This window comes from Xiphophorus maculatus, chromosome 14 (genome assembly GCF_002775205.1).
Source record: "Xiphophorus maculatus strain JP 163 A chromosome 14, X_maculatus-5.0-male, whole genome shotgun sequence".
Classification (NCBI taxonomy): Eukaryota; Metazoa; Chordata; class Actinopteri; order Cyprinodontiformes; family Poeciliidae; genus Xiphophorus; species Xiphophorus maculatus.
Genome location: NC_036456.1, coordinates 7,999,194 through 8,024,816, shown reverse-complemented (window position 1 = coordinate 8,024,816; position 25,623 = coordinate 7,999,194). Strand labels below are relative to the sequence as shown.

Genomic DNA, 25,623 nt, shown 5'->3' with positions numbered 1-25,623 from the left:
CCTTACCATTACAGTGCTGATTTTTTTTATTGTATGATTAGTGTCTGGGTTTTTCAGGTTAGTGTGTAAAAAATTCTTTTGTGTTTCCAAGAACTATTCATAAAATCAGGTAATTGAGCAAACTGATTAGCTTGCGAGATCGCAAAAACAATCTGCAGAAATACGCAGGTTTCATGGACTAAATGTACGCTCCTTCTGTGCGACGTCTCTGTTGCTGAAGTCTGAAGGCGAAACCCATCTCACCCTTCTTTGTCCTCGGCTGGCGTTGTCCATAATTGTCGGCGACGCCGCCTTGCTCTGCGTGTCGGACACCGGCGCCGGAGCCACTGAGTTGGAGGAGGGGGACCCGGGGACTCCTCCTGTGATGGACGAGGAGCTGCCCAGAGGTTTGCTCCCGTTGAAGAACTGCCTCTTCTCGGCCCTGAAGCGCAGGATGCTGGCCTCCAGGTCCAGACAGTCGCGCCTGCTCTCCTTCAGGGCGTCCTGGCGCCGCTTGTACGCCTGGTCGTTGGCGATCGCCTGGGAGAGCGGGATGCCGAATGCTTTGGGGGCATTTTCTGGGGAAGATCGTAGGGAGTTATTCCAAGAGACACAGACTAAGAAAAGGGGCAACATGGACACATATGTGACCAATAGTCATGTCTAAGAGACATTTAGAGACGAATTAACCCAACTGTTATGTGTTTGGACTGTGCTCTGCAAAAACACCAGATATTACTAAGTACTTTAGGTCCAGTTTCTAGTGCAAATACCTTAGTAAACATTGAAATAAGACAAAATTAACTTACAAGATATAGAGGCTTGTTAATAATTCCTTAATATTGGTAAAAGATTTCTTGTTTCATTGGCTGATTATTTAACTTAACTTATCTGGCTGCAGAACGAGGACTTTTTAATCTATATTAAGGAATTATTTACTTAAAACAAGCTCCTGCATCTCGCTGAAAAATAGCTTTTAACTTAGTTTGTCTCATTTCAAGTGTATTAAGATATTTGCACTAGAAACTTTACCAAAAATACTTGGTAAGATTTGGTGTTTTTGCAGTGTGGGAGGAAGTCGGAGTACCCAAAGAGTACCCAGGCATAAAAACATAAACCAAAAAAAATTATACTGAATTATCTTAACAGGATAATACACAGAGAATTTTTTGTCATCTGTCTGTATTCTAAAGAGAAAGAAAAAAAAAACGGTAGCTGCGTTTCTATTCCAAGTGCAAAACGTTTTTTATATTCCGCTAATGTCAAAAAATCCCCACAATATCGCAATTGCAGCATTTCCATTAATCACGAAATGCAATTAAAATCGCACTCGAATAGCTTGTTCACACGATAAGTCCGTAAAACAACATGGCGACGACAAACACTTAACCCTCCAAATGCCTTACATCAGTAGGTCAACGGCAAATGACGGCTGAACATCAGTTTCAGGTTGGCCTGTCAGAATTGTTCTTATCAAAAAAGTTTGCTCTTTCAAAATTAGCGCATTTTCTTTAAGCAAATTTGTGTAATTCCAATTTGCGCACTTTTACGGTCAATGTAAACACAGTTCCTCTTAATGTTAACATCTTCATTTCTGATCACATCTGACTTTCTGACTGCAACTAACTCTCTGGTGCATTTAATGAGTTCTTCTCAGAAGATTAGATCTCTAAAATCGCTAAGCAAGCCGAGCACTTAACGGAACTGAATCACTTCTACCTGTGCCATTAAAATGCATGAGGTAGGAAACGGTGAGGAGATTACCCTCGCTCCATCTATTCACTCTCGCACTCAGAGAACCGTGAAGCAGCACATGATAGCCTGAATGAAAAACACATGGGCCACCAAGTGACGCCCACGTGCGCCAACACCCGGCAACCAGGTCGCGCAGCAGAGAGGGACTGGAAGGAGGCCACGCAAATCCTTAAATATATGGGATTGACTGAGCCTTAAATAACTGCACAGACTTCTGCTCTCAGCAGTTTGGCTGAAGGCGTTCCAAGCTCATCGATGAAGACGGCGAAAGAAACTTAGGAATGATGAAAATAAAACTTGGACGAAATTATTTTTTATTAAATGTGCATTAAAAAAAATGCCATATTGTGTTCACATCAAGCCAATTTAATACTTATTTTGTCTGAAGTTTCTGCAGGTTTTCCAATTCTTAATGGAACACAATACATAACGCAGTAAAATTCAAAGTAAATTTTTTTTTCTTTCCCCTTTTACTACAAATCAAATTCAAAGTTTCCAGTTTGAACTCTTAACTCTCAATAACTCAGCTTTCTGTCGTCCAGGCCCCGTTTTCCCTTAAATCTGTGTACTTTCAAGCTGAAGTGACTGAGCTCACCCCTCCTCCACAAGTGCCCTGGTCAGGTGCCACACCACAGATAAGCTCCTTGTTCTGATGGCAAGCTGCCTGCAACAACTAGCTTGTTAGTGTGGAATATGCTAATGGTCACTGCAGCTAGACTAGCTTGTTCACAAAGCATGAGGCCACAATAAAGCAGCATTTACCCCATTAAAGGTTTTGTTAGTTTCTTTTTTACCCGATTAAATACAAAAGGCAGTTTTCAAATGATTATTTTTGAGTCATGAAGAGGAAAAGCTATTCAGACCAACCTGGACCAATGTGGAATCTAAAATCGACTCATCGTAAATTCATGATTCAGCAGTGATTATTTATGTTGTCTGCACCACTTAAGTTTGATTCCAATAGCAATATACAGAACGAATTATTGTCAGGCGTCATTTAAACTCCATTTAAGCTCCGATGTAGAAACAAGAAGTAGGTTCAAAGATCTCAAAGAGCAACATATCACACCCTGATCCCTAGAAATTGACGATAAGTCTAAGGGGAAAAGGTTACAGAGTTACTTCTTGAGCTTAAAGACTCTTGAAAACCGCACTGAGAGCCGACTAGCCTGCAAAATGACTCCAAGACATGTGACATTTACGCCGTTACATCTGGAGTGAAGACAACACAACATCTCAAACAAAGATCATCATCAGACATGGTGGTAGGAGGATGATGTTCTTAAGATTCTGACTTGCTATGGAGGGAAAACATCCAACTCCTTCCTGGCCTTGAGGTCGAGCGCAGTTGGGTTAGGCAGTTGGACAATGATCCGAAAGCCACCAGGAAGTTTGTCTCTGAACGAGTAAAAAAACATAAAAGTTTTGTAGAGGTCTAGTCTACAAAACCTTTGTCCAAAACACTCTTTGCCAGTGACTGAAACTGGCTGCTTTTTGTATTTCCTCAATCGTTCAATGATATAAACACATTTATCTAAAAGATTTAAGTGTAGCGAACAACCAAACAGAGATGAAATCTAAAGGGGAAAAGTTTGTTGGGGAGTGTTTGTTGCTCCCCAACAAACACAACTTTCCACTTCTACTAATATCTGCCTTCCAAAGCCCCCTACCCCAGGGTGCTTCCCCAAGGGTTTGTTTGGGTTTGCCTTTATGGTACACAGGAACATAGGACGCAGATATGCTTCATGCCTTTGTTGCAACACAAATATATGCGATTCAGTGATAAGGCAATGGTGCAAGGTGACTTAAATGAAGACTGACGCCACAGTTTCCTGATTAGCAGCTAATCAGGAATGGAAGGTGAACAGGATTTTTCACCCGCCACCAAAAACTTTAATATAATAGCATGAATCTACTCCTTCATTATATTTAATAGTATCCAAATTAATAAGAAATAGTCTTCTGGTTCTGTTCTATGATTTGCATAACCACCAATATTACAAGAGGTCAATCTCTGACAGTCTGGTAGACAATCATTCTGCTGATCATTTTTGTTCATTAGTCCTGATCTGGTTTAGTCTTTAAGTAAAATAATGTATAATGACGTACGCAGACAAGCGCTTGGGTGATTTCCTTTACGTTGCTGTGATATGCATGACTCTCTGTATAAGTTTTAAGAACTTAAAACAATAAATGGTGCTTAGTTTTAACATGGGAATTTTTTTTGTTACTTTCTACAAGCTTTTGAGGCAAGTTTCTGTGCCACAAATGGAGAAAATGGTCAAAGTAGTAGACAATAAAACCTTTTCTAGAGATTTTTAAGAAAGTAGAACATGTGCTTTCCACACTTCAGGAATTTCCTCCCCACTAATGACCACATTTGCTTCTTATCGACATCATCAGCTGAGTCAGAGCATGTATTTAGTAACGGTAACTCTTCAGATTGCCACTTAAGGAAGAACTGCTTTCCATAAACACTAGCAGCAGCGTAGACGAACCCTTCGTCTTGTTTTCCCCCAACAATATCTCTCCTAAATAAGTGCGGCATCCCCACCAACAGGAACAGGCTTCAGACTGTTGTTCACTAAGCCTGCGCTTATTCCTCAGTGTTGATGTTTATTGGTGGACTGACCATCCATGGTGCTGTCTCTCTTTTAGCTGTAATTACTAGCAAAAATAATCACGTTGATGTGTTTAGCTGTTTGCACTCGAGCTGTTTGCTTGTTCAGGAAGCAGCACATTGATCAACTGACTGATTCGGCCAACAGACACATGGAGTGGATGTTTAGATGCCCAATAGCTGCAGGCTGTGTTGATAAAGACTTTATAGTAGGATGTTGGTTGGAAAATGTACGCTTTTAAGGGAAAGTTGTGCTAAATTGTTCTTGACCTGCGCCTCTCTTATTTTTTTTTGTGCAAATCTTTTGAGATACACACAACCACTATTCCTTCAGTTCACAAATCTGGTCTTTCTGGTGGAGAAAGAAAAAGAGTCCCTTCTTCATTTAGCCACAAGTTGTGTGGAAAATGGAGAAAGAATGGAAAGTACATGCCACGAAGTGTTGAAAACTGACATTACGTGTGCTGTGATGGCGGAGGGTTAAGCACAACCCTACATATGGAGCCCTTAGTCCTCTATGCGGCAGTCACAGGTTTGATTCCCGGCCTGGTGACCTTTGCCGCATGTCTTCTCCTTCTCTCATTATCCTCTTTCCTGTCAATTAACTATCAAATAAAGGCCACTAGAGCCAATAAAACCTTTAAAAAAATGAATGAAGACCTTAAATATACCTGCTGGCCTAGTCAAAGGCCAGACCTCAATCATATTGAGGTTAACAGATGTTAGCAATTTAATGAGCCTCAGCTACTATGACTGAAACTAATCCCAAAAAGATTTGCAGCTGAAACTGTAGCAATATTTGGCTCAACAATGTCCTGAGTCGGGGCTCCTTATTTATGGAACAAAAACAAAACAAAACATCTTTCTTCTGTTTACGCTTCTCTACAATTACATGACAATATAACTGTTCTGAATTTAGACTCCAACAAAATGCTTTACTTCTGATGTCCATAGAACAGTTTATTTTATGATGTATCAAAATTCTCAATATAAAAGTCATGCACTGGTCAAGAACGACTATCTTTTAAAGTTTGAAGTTTTATTGTTTAAAGTTGGTTTGCAGCAGTGTTTTCAGGACCAAAACATAATAAAAAAAAGAATAAAATATTTTTTAAAAGATGACAAGCTCCTTCTACATTAGCCTTACCCTGACTTTGTTTGACTGCCAGGGCAGCAGGGATTAATTGTGAAATGAACACTAAAGCTCAGACAGGAAGACAGCTGTGTTTGTGTTCATAAATCTGAGTCCTCTGCCTCTGGAGCGTTTCCAGTCATCAGCTCAGACTCTTCCAGTAACGTAGGATCTCCAGATTGCAGGAGATTTATTGCACTGCTGCTCAGGATTCTCCTCTGTTCTTCTTTAGCCACAGCAGCAGTCGGATAATAATATGGGTCATCTGGGGTATTAATCTTTAAAAATAACTGTTGGTTTAACACTTGTTGCCCTCTAAGTACACCGAGGGCTGGCCTGTAGCTTAGGCAGTAAAGGTAAATGCTAAGGGCGCCAGGAATGTAGGGCGCCATAAAAAGGACAACAAAAAAAGTTGTCTTTTTAGGTAACATAATTTCTTAATGTGAACATTTCTGTACTAACTTAGCTGCTTAATAAAAAAATAATAAATACGACATTTAAAAATAATGATACGGTGTTTAGCTGCCCCTCTTCTTCTCTACTAGCTGGTCTGTTCCTGCATCCTGTATGCAAACTATCAAGTACAGACTTACAATTGAGTAAGTCTGTACAAAACCCTATGTCGATATTCCCCCAATGTTGATATAAAAACACAATTTCACAATTGCAGACCATATATTAAATGAGAAACTCAATTAAAATCACATGTGAACATATTGGTTCTCACAATAAGTAAAAAACATGCTGCATCATCATCATCATCATCCTACCACTTCCTGTTTTTTTCTTCGTCTTTTCCGCCAGTAGCAACATCCGGTTGTTGATCACATGACACGCAAAAAAAGTATTTCTATTGCAGTTCTTACAATTTTCGAAATACACAAATTTTGATATATGCCAAAAAATGACATAATCCTAATGCAAAAACTTTTTTTATCGAAAACTGTGAGTTTGTTTTTTGTTTTTTTTTTAATTGGCATGTTTCTATAAGGCAAATTTATTTTTGTAATTCCAATTTGCACAATCGGAACTACGGCAGAAAACTATTAGACAGAAAGAGCCTCAAAATCAAAAGTGACAAAATCTCGCCTACAGCGACAAAATGTCCACTCCCATTACAGTAACTCCAGTACCCACCAGCTCGCCACACAAGGTTCACATCTGATTCCTTCACAGCCTCTCTCCAAACAGATTACGGCTGCCACTGCGTAATCCTGTTACATGTACTGTAATCTGCAACCTGCTGACCCCTGGAGGCAGCAGGAAAGCAGCGCCAGGCCCCGATGTTCTGTGTTTTGATTAGCCTGGTCAACATGGCCGCTCCAGCGTCTGTGTGTGAGAGGCTGCAGGCGGGATTTAGAGGTCTGCACAGACAGCCAGGAATGTGTGTGTCGAGTGTGTCGGATGGCATCTTGCAGCGATAATCACCTGAAACCAGAGAACATCTCATTCTGAGAGGTTCGAGTCACATGGCTTGATGGAGGTAAATAAACCAGACGAGCGGGCGGGAGGGAGGGAACAGAAAACTCAATGAGGCTAATTTCGACAGATGAGTGTGAGCCGCCTCTGTTTACGCGCTCGCAACTGCTGATGCCCCAGGACAGGGAGCCGGATCGGACGCAGAGCGATTAAAGCAGCAGCAGCAGATGCACACAGAACCGCAGAAAGGTCTAACGTTCACAACCAACGCAGCTGTCTTTGTTTTCCGTTTGGCTGCTCAACAGAAAAATTTAAATTATAAAAAGCAAATAGTGTAAAACTGTGGGAAGGATGTGGGATAAACCCGTAGCGTAATAACAAACACATGACCCACAAACATCCGTCCTGGTCCATTGTTGTAGTGCGAGTCCTTGGTTTTAAACGGCACACAAAGAACTCTTTGGCTTTCGTAAATGTGGCTGCATAATGCAAAGCAAGTTCAAAAACCCATCACAGAGAAACCTCAACTCGTCTTTACACCGGTTCTGACTGCACTTATGTGGCAGCACCATTTTTCCTGGTTGAATAAAACTGTCAATCCAGACAGACACCAGGTTTTCTGAATAAAAGAATACAATTAAATCAACCAAATTCTTTGTTTGTGCACAAATTCTTCATAGGCTGTAATACAACAAGGCTTGGGGATTAATGTGGAGGCTACAGCAGAAGTGATGATGTCTGTGAAATGATTCAAAATAAAACCACATGCTGCTACAATTAAGTTGGCAAATTTAGTCCTAATTTAGTCAACAAATTCCTTCTGCAGAGTAGACCAAGACATTTTTTCTTCGACTGGCTTATTTGCTTAATGCACCTCTCCCTATCAGTCACACATCCCAGGTCATTTTCACCCGACTCTCTCTGCGGTACTTCAAATTTGGCTGGACCGCCGGCGCTCCGTTTAGGACTTGAAGGTTTAAATTCAGTTCATTAACCATCCAAATTTGACTCAGTTTGACCAAGAAGCCTGGTTTACCATCAAACCAAGCTAATTACCCAAGCTTCTTGGTTAGCTTATTAACCAAGGAACTACGATTGTGACATTTGCTCGTTGAGTAATTCAGTCTTTGACACAGCCTAAACAATGTTGTGGTTATTTCCAGAAAACGGGCCGTTACGTTAACAACGGTGACACAGCGCCACGTAAAAGCGCCCTGCGGGTGACTGCCTTCATTCATTATTCAGTTTATGTTACACTAAACCAGCAGAAACAAAGACGCACATGCCTCCCCCTGGGAACCCAGCATGACTCAGTCTGAGCCTCCTCGTGCTTTATAAACACTGTTTTTCAAGAGGGACCAAAAGTGGTTAGCGCTAGTAAAAGCCACTGGAAGTCAGCGGTGGTGATGCTGATTGAACGGACAGAGGGGACATTGTGCTTCACAATGACGTTCGCTGTGGTAAACATCGGATTCGCGGAAATGCGTTCACGGCTCGTCTTGGGAGAGAGGCCTACGGCCGCGGATGGCATTGTGTTCTACCGCTTTAATGTCAGAGTGCTGCGTGAACTTACCTCGCTCTTTCTTTTCCTTTGAGAAGGAGTCGAACCGTCTGCGGAGGGACTTTCTTCGTTTGCGTATTTCTGCGGGGAGAAAGGGAAAAACTAAGTTACAACGAATGTTAACCGTCGGATCGTCTGCGCTTCATTCTCAACAATAAAGATTGTGCAATCCACGGTCTGAAGTGTCTTTCTTCTATTTATCGCATTGTGTACTGTTGAGATCAAACACTGCGCTGTCCTCTGTGTGGAAAAGCTCAATTGTTTTTGGCCATCTTTAGAGACAGAAGTGAACCCAAAAAGCCCACCGACGTCTTTTTCATGTTCCGTACAGACTGCATCCTCAGCACAACTTTCTTCTCTTCCCTCAACAGCAGAGCTGAATATTTCTGTAGATGAGAAATAGCTGTTTGTTCGAACTGCCTGCTTTCCTTTGTGAGCGTAAGAAAAGGGGTCAAAGAAAAACACAGAGACAATGTTTAATGTTTGCACTTTGGATTTTATGTGATTCACCAACGCGGCGCTGCCTGGTTGTGAAGTACATGTCTTCTGAGTCTTTTTTTTTTCTTCTCGCTAGCATCCAAGTTAGACTTTGTAAAACCACCTTTCCCTGCTGTTTTATACTCAAACGTGCACATCTATAGACTAAAATGTTTGTCTATCCTTTTTTTTTTTTATCAAAGTTGCTCCAGCTAAGAGTCTCTGCACTGAAAAAACAACTTTGTTACATCTAATCTCACTACTTTTGCTCAATTTGACTGAAAATCAAATCAGATTTCCAACCAGATCTGATGTGAACTAGCAGTATATCCACAGCTTCCTGCAAAAATGGTTCACAGGAACTTCACCGATTCCTTATGTAATTTGTTTCAAAGCAGGTCGACTCTCTTTTACAAGCTCCACGTTTCACTTTTCAGACTTGTGTATGTGCAAGAATCCCGGGGTCTGGTGTTTAGAAAAGACTAATCCGAGGATGGATTAGTCTTTTCCCGATTACGTAAGGATTTGATTTATTACCTACAGTTGCGCTTTCCAAAATACCTGCGACATGAGTAACAAAATCCCTTCCTTTTTGTTTTCAACCTTACTGACAAGGACATTTTCAAAAATAGACATAGAAATAGAAACAGAGCGGGGGGGGGGGGGGGGGGAGCGTTTCAGCTGTTGGGATAAAGAGTTCAAATTCCCACGACTGCAGGAAATTAAGGTTTATTTCTAAAGTGCAGAGCTCCTCCCAGTGAACACACGGCACCTCCATCTAAGGCTTATTTTCTATCGATGAGTGTGTGTCGCTGCACTTGTACATTTACGAAACACAGAAGAAGAAAAAGTGATGGTCAAATAGAGAGAGATGTTTGCAGAAATGTTTGTTTGTTTAGCTTTTACAAATTTAAGCTGTAGCACCTGCGTAAATAAATACCCGGAAATTGTCTGAATCCAACCTAACATCTATAGACTAAAATGTTTGTCTATCCTTTTTAACAAAGTTGCTCCAGCTAAGAGTCTCTGCGGTCTGTGGGTTGGAACCGTTGCTAGTTTGAGAAAGGAAAAAGATGAACTGCAACGCAAAAGATGCAAAGACGCTGAATATTTTCTAAAATCTGCCAGGTTCCAGCCATGAACGTCAATCTTTATTCAGATTTCCGTGGGATAGACTGCAAGCGTAACATCACCGTGAACTGGAGAGAATGTGAACGTGACGGTCTGTTGCATAAATCCTAAAAAGAAAACATGAAAGTATGTGATCAAAAGTGAAAAACTAAAGGAGTGTGACAATGTTTTCCTCTGAACTACTAGAAAGTAATTTGTTGTTGGTGTCTGTGTCCAAACACACGGCAACAGACGTGATTAAAAAACCCCTGGAAGTGCAAATATTTGCAGGGATTAGTGTGCGAATTGTGTTAATTTAATTAGTTTCTTAACAAACAAAAGGGTTCAGCGTAATATCCTAACTATATCTCTGGCGATATATAAAAAAAACAAAAACAATAGCAGCTGCAAGTTTTATTAAATTCTTAATCTGAAATTAGTCTCCACCATAAGTTCATCAAAAGATCTGGTGCTTGCTGGTCTCTCTGCCGCTCTGAGTTTGATTATTGTTGAATTAAGAGAAGGTAGACGGGCTGGAGAGCGGATAAAACGAGAAAAACAGACGGCACAGCAGACGGCGCGGAGACCCAGATAGCGTCGTCGTCCCGGTAAGAAAAGAGACTCAAGAATAAGGGGGCATGAGAATGAACTCCAGAAACAACAACAACAAAAAGTAGCAGTGAGGGATCTGGTTAAAACGTGATATGAGAAAACAAAACTATGGAGCGAAATCTGATAGAAGCAGCGAGGCGGACTGAGGGAGAACGCAACAGAGGCCCGAGGAGGACGAGCGGGGAGGAGGGCGAAGCCTCGGCCGAAACAGACACGCTGCTCTGCGGAGATTTCCCCCCTCAGGGGAGACGAGGAGCTAAACTATTCCCACACTCGCTCACTGAGAGCTTTTGTCTGCAAGCCAGGCGGGAAAAAAATAAAATAAAATAAAATCTTTCACTCAGCTGATGCTAAAATCCTCGGTCACGTTGCCCTTTGTTGTTCCAAGTTTATCTTCTTTAGAGCAAACATCATCTTTAGAGGACAGTTTTCCAAAGAACTGAACTGTGCCTCTGTTCGACAAGGAAGATGTGGGAAATTGTGAATTTGAAAATTTTTTAGAAATCTCCAAGGAACAATACCGGCGGTCTGCTGTTTAACGAGTTTCAGATTATTTGTACAACCCTCAAGTTGCCAACAGATTTAATCCCGTCAATATTCCTTAAGCAAAACAAAAGAATCAGCCGAAGAAAATATGTGCGTAAATTTAACAAAAAAAAAAAACTAAGTATACGACACAATTTCAAGGCGTAAAGATATTTAGTTTTATTCCTAACTATGCTTCAATTCTTAATTGACACAATTTCAAACCAAACTTTCACTTTTGACCACAGCATGATTTGTTTGTAAGATACAAGCATGTTTCATATCAGTAAACTGTAAAAGTTGCATAATTTAATAGAGGTTGTTGAAAGAGCTTCTTTTTTTTTTATCAGTACTTCACATATTAGTGTATACTTAACATTTTTATTGCCATGGAAACTAAGAAACAGGAAATAGAAAATGATTCGTCCGTTTCCCCCATCATTTTTTTCTTGTCTTTCTGATCTGCGGCCCAATAAGGAAAAGACGTCAAGTTACAGTAAATAGTTTTTTTTAAATGTTATGAGTAAGATATGAGAAGATTTCCAGAAAATGATACAAGCAGAGAGTCTCACAGGAAGAGGAAGAAATGCAGTAACTCAACCTCAAAAGACATTTCAGAGTTTTCTTATAGAATATTTTAGTGCTTCTGTTTCGATGAGGAGAGTTTTTGTTGCTGAAAATTTTTATTTTTAGTTTTTAACTTCAAGATCAAATTTATTCTTTGTTCTATTATCAAAGAAAGAAATAACATCAGAGGAAAATAAAGAAATTAAAAAAAATGATGTTCATCTATTTGGACATTTTGCATTTGTGTCTAGTTCATTAATCATTTTGGTCACAAACCAAAGACAGTATAGACTCTTTCAAAAACAGAAAAATATAGACAGTGTCTTTTGAGTGATTTTCACCCTTTGTCAAGCAATTATGAATTCTATTAAAAAATAAAATAAAATGAAGCAAACTCAGTTACGTTTAGATTTCCAAGAAAATGAGTGAAAACTGTGAAATGGTCCTTTAGCACGCCGTCAAATCAGAAGCTAGCTTCAGCGTTCTGCACTAATATAGAGAAGCACAAACAAGTAAATGTTTGGCACTCAAATGTTCAAGATGTTAGAAAAACCGCTGGAAACAACAAAATCTGGGACTGGAAAATATGAAATCTGTAAATAAAAATCGCCGAGCATTCTTGAAAGACACTGACCAGAAAATGTGAGCAGGAGCAAAATCTGTGATTTTTAAAAATTATTATTATTGGATTTTTTATTTTTTTAAACCTTGATTTATGAATTTCATCACTTAGCAAGTCTGGACATCTATGAGAACCAAAGGCCTGCATCTAAAAACAGGAAACTATGTAGAGTGCATTTAGATTTTTGGACAGTTTAGCCTCGATTAGCCTCACAGACGATGATGTTTTAGGATCCTGTTTGCTCGTAGAATAGAGATTTGTTTTGGATTAGATGAGGTGCTGGAAAAATATGCAGAGGAAAGTTCTGGGTCCTTTTAGGGAAATCCTCTTACAGCTCTTAAAACTTGGACACATTTTCGTTTGAATGTTCACAGATTTCTCAGAATAATTAAATGCTAAAAACTTCTTCCAAGCAAACATAAAACCTAAAATACTTACAAACTGAATTTTCTGTCATCTATGGTTATATAAAATGACATATGCACCTACTGTCAGGATCTGTGTTTTTCTGTGTTTATTTAGAGTTTTCTGTGTCCTTTAGTCTCTTCGTTGTCCTGTCCTCCCCTTGATTGTTCCCAGGTGTGTCTCGTCTCTGTGATTACCCTCCCGTGTATTTAACTCCACCTGTGTTCTTTGTTCCTCGTCGGGTCCTCGTCTACGTCTAGTCTATTCGTTGTCAGTGTTTCCTTGTGCCTGCTGCTTGTTCCTGGACTTATTCACCATTAAAATCATCATTTTCATCTTACCTGGGTCTACAGCGTCTGCCTCACCAACCCTCACCACACCTTATGACAGAAGGACCCGACCAGGACGAACGGTGAGGCACGCTATTTTTTTAGTTTTACATCATGGACCCAGAAGATATAAAGGAGCTGACGGAAACGATCAGCGAGTATAAGGAGGCGATGGCCAAGCCGTACGCTGCCATCCGACGGCTCGGTTTCGCCATCCGCTTGGGGCTCCTGTTGGACTACTGGGTTCCTCGCTTTCCGCACCCGGGGTTGGTGGAGTTGCAGAGGGAGGCAGAGTGGGAGCGTATGGCGGCTCTAGCCGTCATGGCTGGCGAACCTCTGCCTCCCAAGCCGCACAGTCTCTCCGCCAGCCCGGATCCAGCTCCAGCTCCGGGACCAGCACCCCCAACCGGTGCGGCCGGCGCACCCGGGGCCGTTTCAGCCGGCGTTCCAGCCGGCGCACCCGAGGCCGTTTCAGCCGGCGTTCCAGCCGGCGCACCCGAGGCCTCAGCCGGCGTTCCAGCCGGCGCACCGCAGGCCGAATCAGCCGGCGTTCCAGCCGGCGCACCGCAGGCCGAATCAGCCGGTGTTCCAGCCGGCGCACCCCAGGCCGAATCAGCCGGTGTTCCAGCCGGCGCACCCCAGGCCGCCCGGAGACAGCGACGTGAGCCGCCGGTGGACCCGGCCCCTCGTCGCCTTCCGGAGCTGTCACCTCCGCTGCCGGTTCCCAGGCTCCGCTGCGGCTCGCCCCCGCAGCCGGTTCCCAGGCTTCGCTGCGGCTCGCCCCCGCAGCCGGTTCCCAGGCTTCGCTGCGGCTCGCCCCCGCAGCCGGCCCCGAGGCTCCGCTCCGGCTCACCTCCAGCCGGCGCACCCGAGGCCGAATCAGCCGGCGTTCCAGCCGGCGCACCTTCCGAGACTCCCAGTGTTCCTTCCGAGACTCCCAGTGTTCCTTCCGAGACCCAGACTCCCAGCGTTCCTTCCGAGACTCCCTGCGTTCCGACTCTGACTCCCTGCGTTCCTCCAGAGATCCTGACCTCCAGCGTTCCTCCAGAGACCCTGACCTCCAGCGTTCCTCCAGAGACCCTGACCTCCAGCGTTCCTCCTGAGACCCTGACCTCCAGCGTTCCACCCGAGACCGAGACTCCCTGCGTTCCACCCGAGACTCCCTGCGTTCCACCCGAGACTCCCTGCGTTCCACCCGAGACTCCCTGCGTTCCACCCGAGACTCCCTGCGTTCCACCCGAGACTCCCTGCGTTCCACCCGAGACCGAGACTCCCTGCGTTCCACCCGAGACCGAGACTCCCTGCGTTCCACCCGAGACCGAGACTCCCAGTGTTCCACCCGAGACCCCCAGCGTTCCGACCGAGACCCCCTGTGCTCCACCAGAGACCCTGCCTCGGGGGGCTCGTCGTCGCCGTCTGTGGGCGGTCCCCGGGACTCATCGCCACCTCCAGCGCCGCGGACGGCCGCCGGACCGCCTCCGTGGTTCCCGCCTCCAGCGCCGCGGACGGCCGCCGGACCGCCTCCGTGGTTCCCGCCTCCATGGTTCCCGCCTCCAGCGTCGCGGTCGGCCGCCGGACCGCCTCCGTGGTTCCCGCCTCCAGCGTCGCGGTCGGCCGCCGGACCGCCTCTGTGGTTCCCGCCTCCAGCGCCGCGGTCGACCGCCGGACCGCCTCCGTGGTTCCCGCCTCCAGCGCCGCGGACGGCCGCCGGACCGCCTCTGTGGTTCCCGCCTCCAGCGCCGCGGACGGCCGCCGGACCGCCTCCGTGGTTCCCGCCTCCAGCGCCGCGGACGGCCGCCGGACCGCCTCCGTGGTTCCCGCCGCCGCGGTCGACCGCCGGACCGCCTCCGTGGTTCCCGCCTCCAGCGCCGCGGACGGCCGCCGGACCGCCTCTGTGGTTCCCGCCTCCTTTGCCTCCGCCCACCCTGTGGGTAGTTTTTTGTTGTTTTTGGACTCTTGGCCCTCCCTGTGTTTCCGCCCACGATGGTGGGTTGTTTTTTGTTTTTCTGGACTCTGGCCCCCCGTCCAGCGCCCCTCCGCCCACCCTTGTTGTGTTTTTGTTTTGTGGGCGTCTGGTAGCCGCCCTTGAGGGGGGGGTACTGTCAGGATCTGTGTTTTTCTGTGTTTATTTAGAGTTTTCTGTGTCCTTTAGTCTCTTCGTTGTCCTGTCCTCCCCTTGATTGTTCCCAGGTGTGTCTCGTCTCTGTGATTACCCTCCCGTGTATTTAACTCCACCTGTGTTCTTTGTTCCTCGTCGGGTCCTCGTCTACGTCTAGTCTATTCGTTGTCAGTGTTTCCTTGTGCCTGCTGCTTGTTCCTGGACTTATTCACCATTAAAATCATCATTTTCATCCCACCTGGGTCTACAGCGTCTGCCTCACCACTCTCACCACCCGCACCCCATGACACCTACACATTTTCACTATGAACTCTCTTATTAATATAAGACCGATTGCTTCATTAATTATGGCCAACCATGCTGGTCCAAATTCAAGAGGGAAAATGTGACACAAATTTTACGATTTTCACGTGTTATGCAATTATTTTTTTTACTATCACCGTTTTAAATGCAGCAAAAAAAAAAAAATCCATATGGAAAATGAAACTGGACAGGCTGAATGGATAACATTTATGATTAACTCACAATTTAAGATTATAATTTAATCACAAACTGATTAAATGATCAAAATCATTTAATCAATTTCAAATAAACAGTGTGGATGTTCTGCTGTTGTTCCAGGCAAACGTATTTAAAGTATTAACTACTTTAAAAAAATGTTTTTGCTGTCACAAACACAAACTTTAATTGTATCGGGATTAATGAGTAAAAATCTGAAAAGTGCAGCATGTTTTTTAAACATTTTTATTAAGCTCCCTTTAGCCGAATGCAAAACATAGAATGCTGGGAAACCTGTAATGTGTGAAATACATGTTTAAGTTAAAAATTTCAAACTAAAGCACATTCATGTATTAGAAAGGCACAGTCAAAGTACAGGAGGAAGTGGCAGGAGCGCAAATACACATCACACTTTTCAGATTTTAGTTTGCAGGTTGATTCAATTTTGTTTTTATTCCAGTTCTTTCCACAGGATGAAGTCAACGAAACAGGGTTTAGTTTCCCTGAGGGGGAATTTAAAGACGCAAACACGGGGCAAGTTTTGCGAAGTTGGATGGCTGCTAAAGTTTCTCTTTGGGGATGTGAACGAAACCCACAAACTGTGAAGAAACAAGCATAATTGAGCAGAAAAAAAAAAAAAGAAGACGTATATCGAGCCTCAAATAGAAACGTGGTCAAAGTTGAGCTGGTTAGTTATTTGAGAAAACGTTGAGTCTGAGAAAAGTAGCTTAATGGCCACAGCAGCAAAGAAAAAAAAAAAAAACCCCGTCTGTATCCCTCAGGTCTCAATAAAACCTGGGAGAAAACGTCCGGGTCTGTGAGGTGTGTGTGCAGGGGAAAGAAAAAAAAAAAAAAACGGTTGCGGCGCATTGGAGCAACTATTTCCTATTACCACGTGGATTCAGCTCTTTGGAGTTCAGGCGGATCAAGAGGTTCCATGAAAACAATATTTCAAAGCGGGGAGCATCAAGCGGAGGAATGCCGCGCAAATAAACATCTGAGCCAGGATGAAGGCTCAACTTTCCTTCTGAAAGCACTTCAGAGATTCCTAGTGCGATGTTCGTAATGCGTCAGCAGCCACAAAGTCAAGCACCTTTGGATTGAGGAATGTTTGCTTTTTTTTTTTCCCCAGGTATCTCAAAAAGTCACGAGACGGGAAGAAAACCTCTAGAGTAATGAATTGATCATATGACGGTTTAACGTCTGATTGGTTTTTTTGGTTCATCGGGGCAGAGATAATGAAATAAGAGGGTCACGGAAAGGTTAATCTTGAGGCTTTGGTCACAGTGTTATCTAACAAAGCAGTAATATACTGGCTTCTTCTTCTTCCTGGCTGGATCTTAAAAAAGGATCATGTAAAGAAGCTGCCGCCTTTAATATTTCAGCTGATTATTAAGGTTTTACTAAGGATAATATGTTGCAACGATTCACTCATCTCACGAGACGAAGACGATAAGAACAGGATGGGATATTTACGGGAAAAATACGAATCTTGTTTTCTCTATTTCGTTCTGGGAATTTATCCCAAAGGATGACGATGATGATGATGATGATGATGATGATGATGATGATGATGATGATGGAAATCTGGGGTCAAGCAAAAAAAGAAAAAGCCCCTGTTCTCAAGAAGAAAGTGATTCAGCCCACATTGCAAAAACACAAAATGTTACCAAGTACATTTGGACTAGTTTCTGGTGAAAATATCTTAATACGGTTGAAATAAGACAAAATCTAACTGACAGATAGATTTTCTAAAATATATGGGAGCTTGTTAGTGACAACAAAGCCAGATTATTTGATTTATAGCCAGTACTTTTTCATCAGTTTCAAGCTAAAAGGTCGAATGCTCAAGAAGCTACTCCACTGTCCTCCTCCTACCTTTGGGAATGTTGATCTTACAGTCCAGGTCTCTCTCCTCCAGGTGGTACAGCGCCACTACCTGCAGCCGGGCGCGCTCCAGCTCTGACAGGCTCTGGATGGGAACCGGCTGCAGACGCACACTCTGTCCCAACATGGTCGCCCAGGTGTGGTCCCCCTGCAAGCAGAGAAGAGTCAAGGTCTAAAATCTCTGCAAAAATTAGACATTTGTGTCATTAATCACAGAGACAGGTTTCTCTTCTATCCTGAAAAGTTCGATGAAACAAATCAGAGTTCATCAAATTCTTCAAAGATGATCAAACAACCATCAAACACGTTGTTTGATGCCTCAAAACGTCCACAACACAAAAAGTAAGAGTTTTCTAGTGACCAACTTCAAGTCAAGCGCTTCTATTCTGGTGCAAAATATAGAGTTATTGCCCTGCTAATTGTGTTTGCAGGTATTATTCACTGGTTTATTTTTATCTGAGCCATTCTTTGCAAAATACCATTTTGATACTCTTTGTCTGTTGACCTTGAGGTCTTTGGTTTTATTTCTCTCATTAGACAAAGCTTCGGCCAACACACTGGTAATACATTTTAGAACGGAGCATCAATGTCTGTCACATTTCTGTTTTCAGAAAACAGACTAAATGTAAACACAGGCAGGAAAGTCTTCAGAAAGTTGTAATAATATTTCTGCCAGTAACTTTTTTTTAAAAAGGTTGTCACATCAAGATTTACGATTAGCCAACTTTTCCCAAATGGTTTAAAAGTCCTTTTATTGAGAAGCCAGAGTGACGAGAGTCAGAAATCCACTTTCTCAGGCAGCACAGAGTAACACAGATTTTCCCCTCCCCCACCTGTTACTAGGCTGGCTGAAAGAAGACGACGACACTTTTTCCTTGCATGCAAGAAACACAAAGTCGACTCTTTGGACGGTCATGCATCAAAATTAAAGAAACACCAACTACAGTTGACAAGCTAAATATTATGATAAATAACAAGATAGTTGCGTTGAGATCATTTTCATAGAATATATTGATAACGGCATAATAATGCAAGTTTTCCCTCTCAAAGACCAACAAACTTCAATTTAGTAAAGAACATTTAACACTGGAACTGAAACCCATTTTACATATCCAAACATAAAACACATCAAAACCAATAAACAGAAATAAAAAAACACACACAACCAACACCATAAATAAAATGGATTATGATTTCTCTGTAAACAGAATTCAAAGAACATTAATCATCAGAATGGAAAGTGTCGAGCTCAAATAATTTCCCTTTTCTCTGTCAGTAGAGCTTGTAAATGTGACTTTGTGGCTCCCGCCGCCTCTCATCGAGCTTATGGAGCATTTGACTCAGATCAGCCGTCTGTCCCTCAGCTGCAGAGGTAAAAATAAACTGTATATAAAATCCGTACATGGCGGTCAAACAGCGTCCGACTTTAGACCGTTAACATAAACTCGTAAAATGCATTGTGTAAAACTTGCAGTACCATCAAACATCTTCTGTATACATTCATATCACTGGGTGGACTTACGGGCACACAAAACACACTCAAGTCTCGCTTAAATATTCATGTGCTCGGTGGAATGAAAGTATAAAAATGTGGCAGCACTTTGACAGAAGTTTCACTCTAAATAAAAAGGAAAGTAGGACTTTAATAGTGGCAGCCCAGTTTCATAGCAATTTATATCTAAATGTGTTTACTTTCAGTATGGGCTGTTTTACACAGCTGCGGCCGTCGGATAGCGTTCAGTTTTGTGTCCCAAAGACGCATGAGGATGTGTGTTTTTAGGAGTGAAATACTTGAGTCAACCTCAAAACAAAAGTAAAGATGCATTGTGAGGAAGCTGACTGAAAGGGGGGGGGGAAAAGCCATTATGCAACATAAAAAGCCAAACTTCAGTTTTAAAAATACAGTCAGGTATTTAGGAGAAATGTCCAGAGGTCTAGTGAGAGTTAAATTCAAATGTTAGACGGTTTGTTACATTCAGAGGGACCGGTGCGCCTCACAAAATAGACGAGGAGTAAAATATTATGCGGAAATGTTGATGCAACATCTCAAAAGTTAAAGTTTTGATGGAAATAGGTGTATCGGATAAAAAAACGACCAGTATAGCATAAAGTAGGAGACAATTGGGATTAAGCAGTACAAAATCAATGATTTGGATTGGTTCAAAATTTCAGCAAGCTGTATATACTGTGAGAAGTTTGCGGGAGGAAACCTAAAATGTTTGACCCAAAGTACCAAAGTCGTGTTGGCAAACTTGTTAATTTGTAAGAGAGACTCGTTGTTCTGGAATGTAGCAAATAAAAACAATAAAGGGTCTTATCTGAATTACTGGTGCTTTAAACTGGAATCATGTCGCTTAAAAAGAATCTTGTGATCCAGAGAAGGTGATCTTGAAAAGAGCAGGGTGAATGTACAGTGTTGGGAGGACAGATTGGTGAGATGAAGGTCAACCAGAGCCAGACTAACTCATGAAATGTCTGCCTCCCAACTTTTCAAACCCTGTCAGACAAAAATGCAAATCCGTCTGCAGTGTGACCGCAGGCAAAAAGGGATTCCTTCCTCCAACTGCTGAGCTCTCAGGAGTAAAGGAGGAATTTCGTGCAAAATGTAAATAAGACGTCTGTATCAGGAACACTGTGTTTACTAAAACGTTCAGAGTTTTGGTGCAAAACAAACAAATACTTTAAAGCTAAAACTCAAACCTTTTAGATGGGAAGAGCTAAATCAATGTCACGGCGCATTCTTTTCGATCAATGGTTCAGTCGGGGCATTGTAAAGTCGTAGCCACTGCTACAACTTCAAAATGTTTTTGTCTTTTGCAGACTCTAACCAGCATTACTGAAACATTTGAAGCATGCAAATGGATTCGTTTATGCATTCCATTCTAAATCAGTTTTATTTGTCGCATTACATAACCTGGAAGAGAAGTTTGGGGCAACTGTTGCCATTAGAAGCTGCAGAAATAGCATGTATGTTCCGCTGGCTAAGATGTTGGGTTTAATTTGTGATATTTTATGGAGTAACTCAGATCTCCACCTTGGTTCATTACCGAATACGCATGTACTGTATGTGTGTGCGTTTATGAAAACACATACAACAGTATATTATGTTTAAAGCAAATATAAAGTGCTTCACATGTGGCTACATCTATGTCTATTTTGATGTAACAAAACATCTAATGTTTCAATAGTTGATTTTTGGTGTTTTTATGGTGTAGCCCTTTGAATTACATTGTTGGTGAAATTTGCTATTGAAATAAACTTGACTGATATGTACGGTTGATGTGTTAAGAACTTCGATTCACCATTCAACTTGCTTTTTATTCATCACAGCGATATGAACAAAAAGATGCAAACATCTGGTTTTATAGAAGTTTAGTAAAAGAAAATGCATAATGTTTTGTAACATCACTAAAAGTCATTACGTATTTTCTCATTTTCTTTTTTTTTACTGGAAAGGAAAATAATATCCCATCCCAGGTCTGCAGTTGACCAGTTATGCTCCGTGTGCCTTCATGATGACAACATATGATGAAAACAGAGTGATAATACGTTATGACCCCATAATAAACAAAACACTACTTAGCATTTCTTACTGCACTGATTCCATTTGTAGATTTGAGTTTCCATTCTTCCCGACCTTTCCTTACACCCTGTCTAGTTATGGGCTGCTGTCAATAGCAGGAAGTAGGAAACAAGACAATTCACGCCACATGACAGCCAACCCACACAGGAAGACGGAGCAATGGAGTATTTTGTGCCAGGCTTGCAAGATATTTTTCCTCATGTTAACCAAAAACAGTCTGGAGTAGAATAAGAACATCAGATATTCTTTACTTTTTTTTTCTTTTTTTACATCTTTGGACTAATTAAGAGAACTGCTTTTTTTTTTGCTAATTTGCATCAAAAGCATGTTCAAAGTGTTGTTTAAATCTGCAAAACTTTTGTACTGACAGAATGAATAATCACTGCAGAGAAACACCTGCTGTACCACACTGATTATCTAGGTTTAAAATGAAATATGGCTATTTATAAAAGCATCAAAAAAATACAAAATAATGTGTATGCATGCAAAGACCAGCTTGTTGCTATGCCAGGCTCATGATGAGGCGACGGAGCTACAGAAACACTCTCTAACAGCTAGCAGGTGTTTCTCACTCCTCTCCTCCACATGCGGGATCAAACATGTTGACGTCTCCCCTCCAGGCCTCCATGTTTCTCTCTGTCTTCGTTTTGTGATGTTCCTCACTGGCCGCGGCCTTTCGTTGTGACCTCACCAGTTGACCACAAAGCCAAATGAGACCGAATGCCAACCCATGTTAGCCTCGTTAGCTCGAGGTAATTTATTTTGCGCTGCATTCATTTCCGTTTCAGTGATGTGAAATGACCTGATCCAGGTGAGTGTTTAAAAAAAAGACGAAGTGTTGAATGTCCTGAGAGAACCAGTTCTTTTGTTTTTGAGATTAATATTTGCTAAATCTCCATCCTCCATAGAGAAACTTGGTAAAATAATGATTAGGAAAATGAACAACCTTTTAAAAAGAAGTGATGAGAGAGACAACTAACTCTAAACACTAAAGTAAGTAAATCTTGATATTTAGGACCAGAAATGTTAAAATTTGAAAGCTTTGGTACCTGGAGAAGGCAGAATGTAGATGAGGATAGGGGTTTATATTTGTGGCACTTTACAACTTTTTCATTTGAGAATTGTTTACATTTTTATTTCCTGTAAAAATATATTTACACTTGTTTCAGAAACAAACACTCTGCCTTTGCTTCAATTTTACAGCTAATATTTTATTTCGCCGGTCAGTATTCACCAATATGCTGATGACGCACTTCTCTGCCTAACACGTTCCTGCAAACTGGCAATCTAAAAGAGCATGAGCACTATGAAATAGTTAAAGCTCTTGAGGATATAATAAGACAGATAAGACACGAATGATCTAATATTACACAAAGCCTTCAGACTGAACACACACAGTTAAAAATTAGGATAGAAATTCAAATTCAAAAATACTTTATTGATTCCAAAGGGAAATTAAGTGTTTTTGTAACTCACATTAATTCAAAAGAATAATAAATGGAAACTAAAAACTCAGATCTTATCTTAACAATCCCTTAGGTTTTCTGCATCTCTTTCATCAGGGGTGTGTTGATGTGATCAGAGGCTCGTCATTTAATAATCCGTTCAAGATTTCACCCACATCAACAGAGGAACAAAACACACTGTGACATCAAGCAGATTTTAATTTCTTCATTTAAGTCTTTTTGCTGATACAGTTTGACAAAAGCTTTTAATTTTCTATCAAGGAAACACAAACACATCCTTCAGTGTGTTCTGTCCTGTTTGAGGATTTACATAATAAACGTGTAAGAACAGAGTTTCCTCAGATCTAATGACGTCTCATTATTCGGCTTCACACTGTGTTCCCGAGAATTAATAGGACACGGTGGCTGGTTTTCATTAAGATGTGTCTCAAAACACAGCTTTACACACATTAGTATGTAAACGTGCTCTGACTGGGAGTGGCTTACATACAGTCACACACGCACACAAGTAGGATTTACTAATAGGTTCTTGGCAGAGCCAAAGACTTGTGCCTTAACAGGTCACTCGTTGACACAGCAGCTGTTGTGTCACGTTCGACTAAAATTTCATGTTTACCGCACAAACACGTAGATTCAATTTTGACGTCTACACTAAAATTAAAACAGTCCCACAACTGTTAAGGCGTGAAACATGAGCCCAGACTTGCACAACTAGAGGAGCATTAACAGCTTCACACTTTGCAAGAAAACACCAAACACGTCGATAAAGCTGTGACACTGAAATAGATATTGGTGTTCCTTCTTGGTAATATCAAATGCTGTTTTATAAAAATATTTTTGGGATTTTTGTGAAATCTGTCAATATCTCATAATAGTGTAGTATGAGACAGATAATTGACAAAAATCGAGCTCTTCTGCCTTCTTCCAGTGCTAACTAAAAACAACCAATCAGAACCAGAAGGCGGGTCTTAGTGCTGTTAATCACGCTTGTGTACACATGGTGCCTCTTCTTGAGCAAGATGCAGGGCACACTCTGGTCAGGTCGCCAGTCCATCATGAGCCAAATAGATAAATATCTACGCACTGAGACTGAACAATATTCCAAAATTGTGCATTATTACCAACTCCAAGAACCCAAACACTCCCCACTGCTCCATCTCATCACACCTCCGCCGCTGTGCTTTAACTGTTACATTTCATACTCTGATGTAATCCTGAACCCAACCTGAATAATTTTCATCTCATCTGACAAAAGATTGTGCTTTAAGTTCATTAGAGCTCCTGCACTTTTTCAGCAAATAACCTGCCCCCCTTTGTGAAGAAGTCAATATGTTGCTTGTTTTTCCAGATTAGAACAAAGGCAACATTTTTGTTGCTTGGCAATTGATATCATACAGAGTTCAAACCATCTGAGCTTTCCCTGAAACTCGTCTAATGATAACCCCTCAAAGATTTACCTATTTGTCTTTTTTCAGACAGGAAGGTTGGAAAGGTTCTACATTAACGCACTCATTTTTATTTCAATAATAAAATTTTTATGAGAAAACCTCAATTGGTGATCATAGGCAAACACTTGGGTTGGGTTAAGCTTATAATTTGGACTATATTTTCAGATATAGTCCAAATTCTGCTAGTTAGCTAATTTTGTTGTAGCAGAATTTGCTACAACTCGGGGAGTAAAGACGGTAAATTTATGTTTCACATAAACTAAACTATTAGTAAACACAGAATAACACAACAAATTCTGCTATGTTCAGGTCTATTTGGAGAAAATAGAGTAAAATATAAAATCTGAGTTTATATTAATAAAATATAAAACTCAGAGTTTTATATTTTGAGCTAATTTGGAAAAACTTTCTAACTATCATGCAATTATCAGTGATTTATGAGGCCTAAAAGGCAAACAAAACAACTAAAGGTAGATATCCAAAGATTGTCAACATGAAAATCACACAGTATCCACACAGACACACACACGCACCAACTGTACCTGTAGGAGGGCTTTTCTCAGTTAAATCCCCAAACTTTTGTTGCCTTTAGTTTGCAGAGCCTTGGTTATCCAGACTTTGTTCAGCAAAACAAATTCATCTCAGCTTCATCTGAGCTGAACGAGACTGACTGGAGAGGGCTGAGCAGTGTGTTAGATTAAGAGAAAAGGAGGAGGAGGAAGAGAAGCGGTGCCGCCGACTCGACTTCTTACAACATAAACACAAGAGAGGAGGGAGGGAGGAGGGACGGGGAAAAAGGGCAGAAGAAACTGGATAGATGGAAACGCAGTGAAGTTTATAGACAGTGGGAAAGATAACCGGGTGAAATTATCAGCAGAAACCATGAACGTAATAAAGAGGAGGGATTTAAAGAGGCAATAAAGGGATGTTATTGCCACTTTATGAGGAGGGGTCTTTAAAGAAACGCATGGATCTGAGCAAACACAGACAGAAAGACAAGTTTGGAGGAAAATGGAAAAGAGAATCAAAATTGGCAAACACGGGTACAGAAAAGGGAAAAAAAGAGATGGGACAGAAAGTAGGAAACAGGAATATGGTGAGAAAATATTACAGGGATAACTGAAGAGGAAATGGAAAAAAAGCATCAGCTACCTATGAAGAGAAGGAGGTAATAAGAAGAACGGTAAAATGCTTCCCAAGACAAGACGATACACAACAACGGGTTAGCATGGCAAAGCAAGAACCCTTTTTTGTTTGGTTTTTACAAATATAGTTAACATATACAGTATTTAGTCAATATAGTCACAGTTCACACACATTGCTCTCAATGGTCAGAAGTCAGTGGGTATGACCAGCCCAAATATTGTAACTTTGAGAAAATATTCCAAAGGTTAAACTTCTCTGTAGCAATACAATAATCTCACAATACGATATATGATATTCTGATCACAATATGATAAGTATCACGATATTTGGCAAACAGTACAATTCAGTGCACTTTTACGATTT

General features: G+C 41.7%; 1 protein-coding gene across 2 annotated transcripts in view; it reads right to left on the bottom strand.

Annotated features, from left to right (window-relative positions):
- LOC102237452 (rho GTPase-activating protein 6-like) overlaps positions 1 to 25,623 on the bottom strand; it is a 65,592-nt gene that overhangs the window by 13,506 nt on the left and 26,463 nt on the right. The window contains exons 1-4 of one of the 2 annotated variants that reach the window (XM_005806425.2): positions 24,657 to 24,802; positions 17,609 to 17,765; positions 8,479 to 8,547; positions 244 to 557 (exon numbers count right to left, since the gene is read on the bottom strand). In XM_005806425.2, the coding sequence (XP_005806482.1) occupies positions 244 to 557; positions 8,479 to 8,547; positions 17,609 to 17,744 (519 nt within the window). In that variant the 5' untranslated portion in view covers positions 17,745 to 17,765; positions 24,657 to 24,802. Of the gene's footprint in view, positions 1 to 243; positions 558 to 8,478; positions 8,548 to 17,608; positions 17,766 to 24,656; positions 24,803 to 25,623 lie in introns of those variants that run through there. The other variant, XM_023346665.1, reaches the window with a different exon arrangement.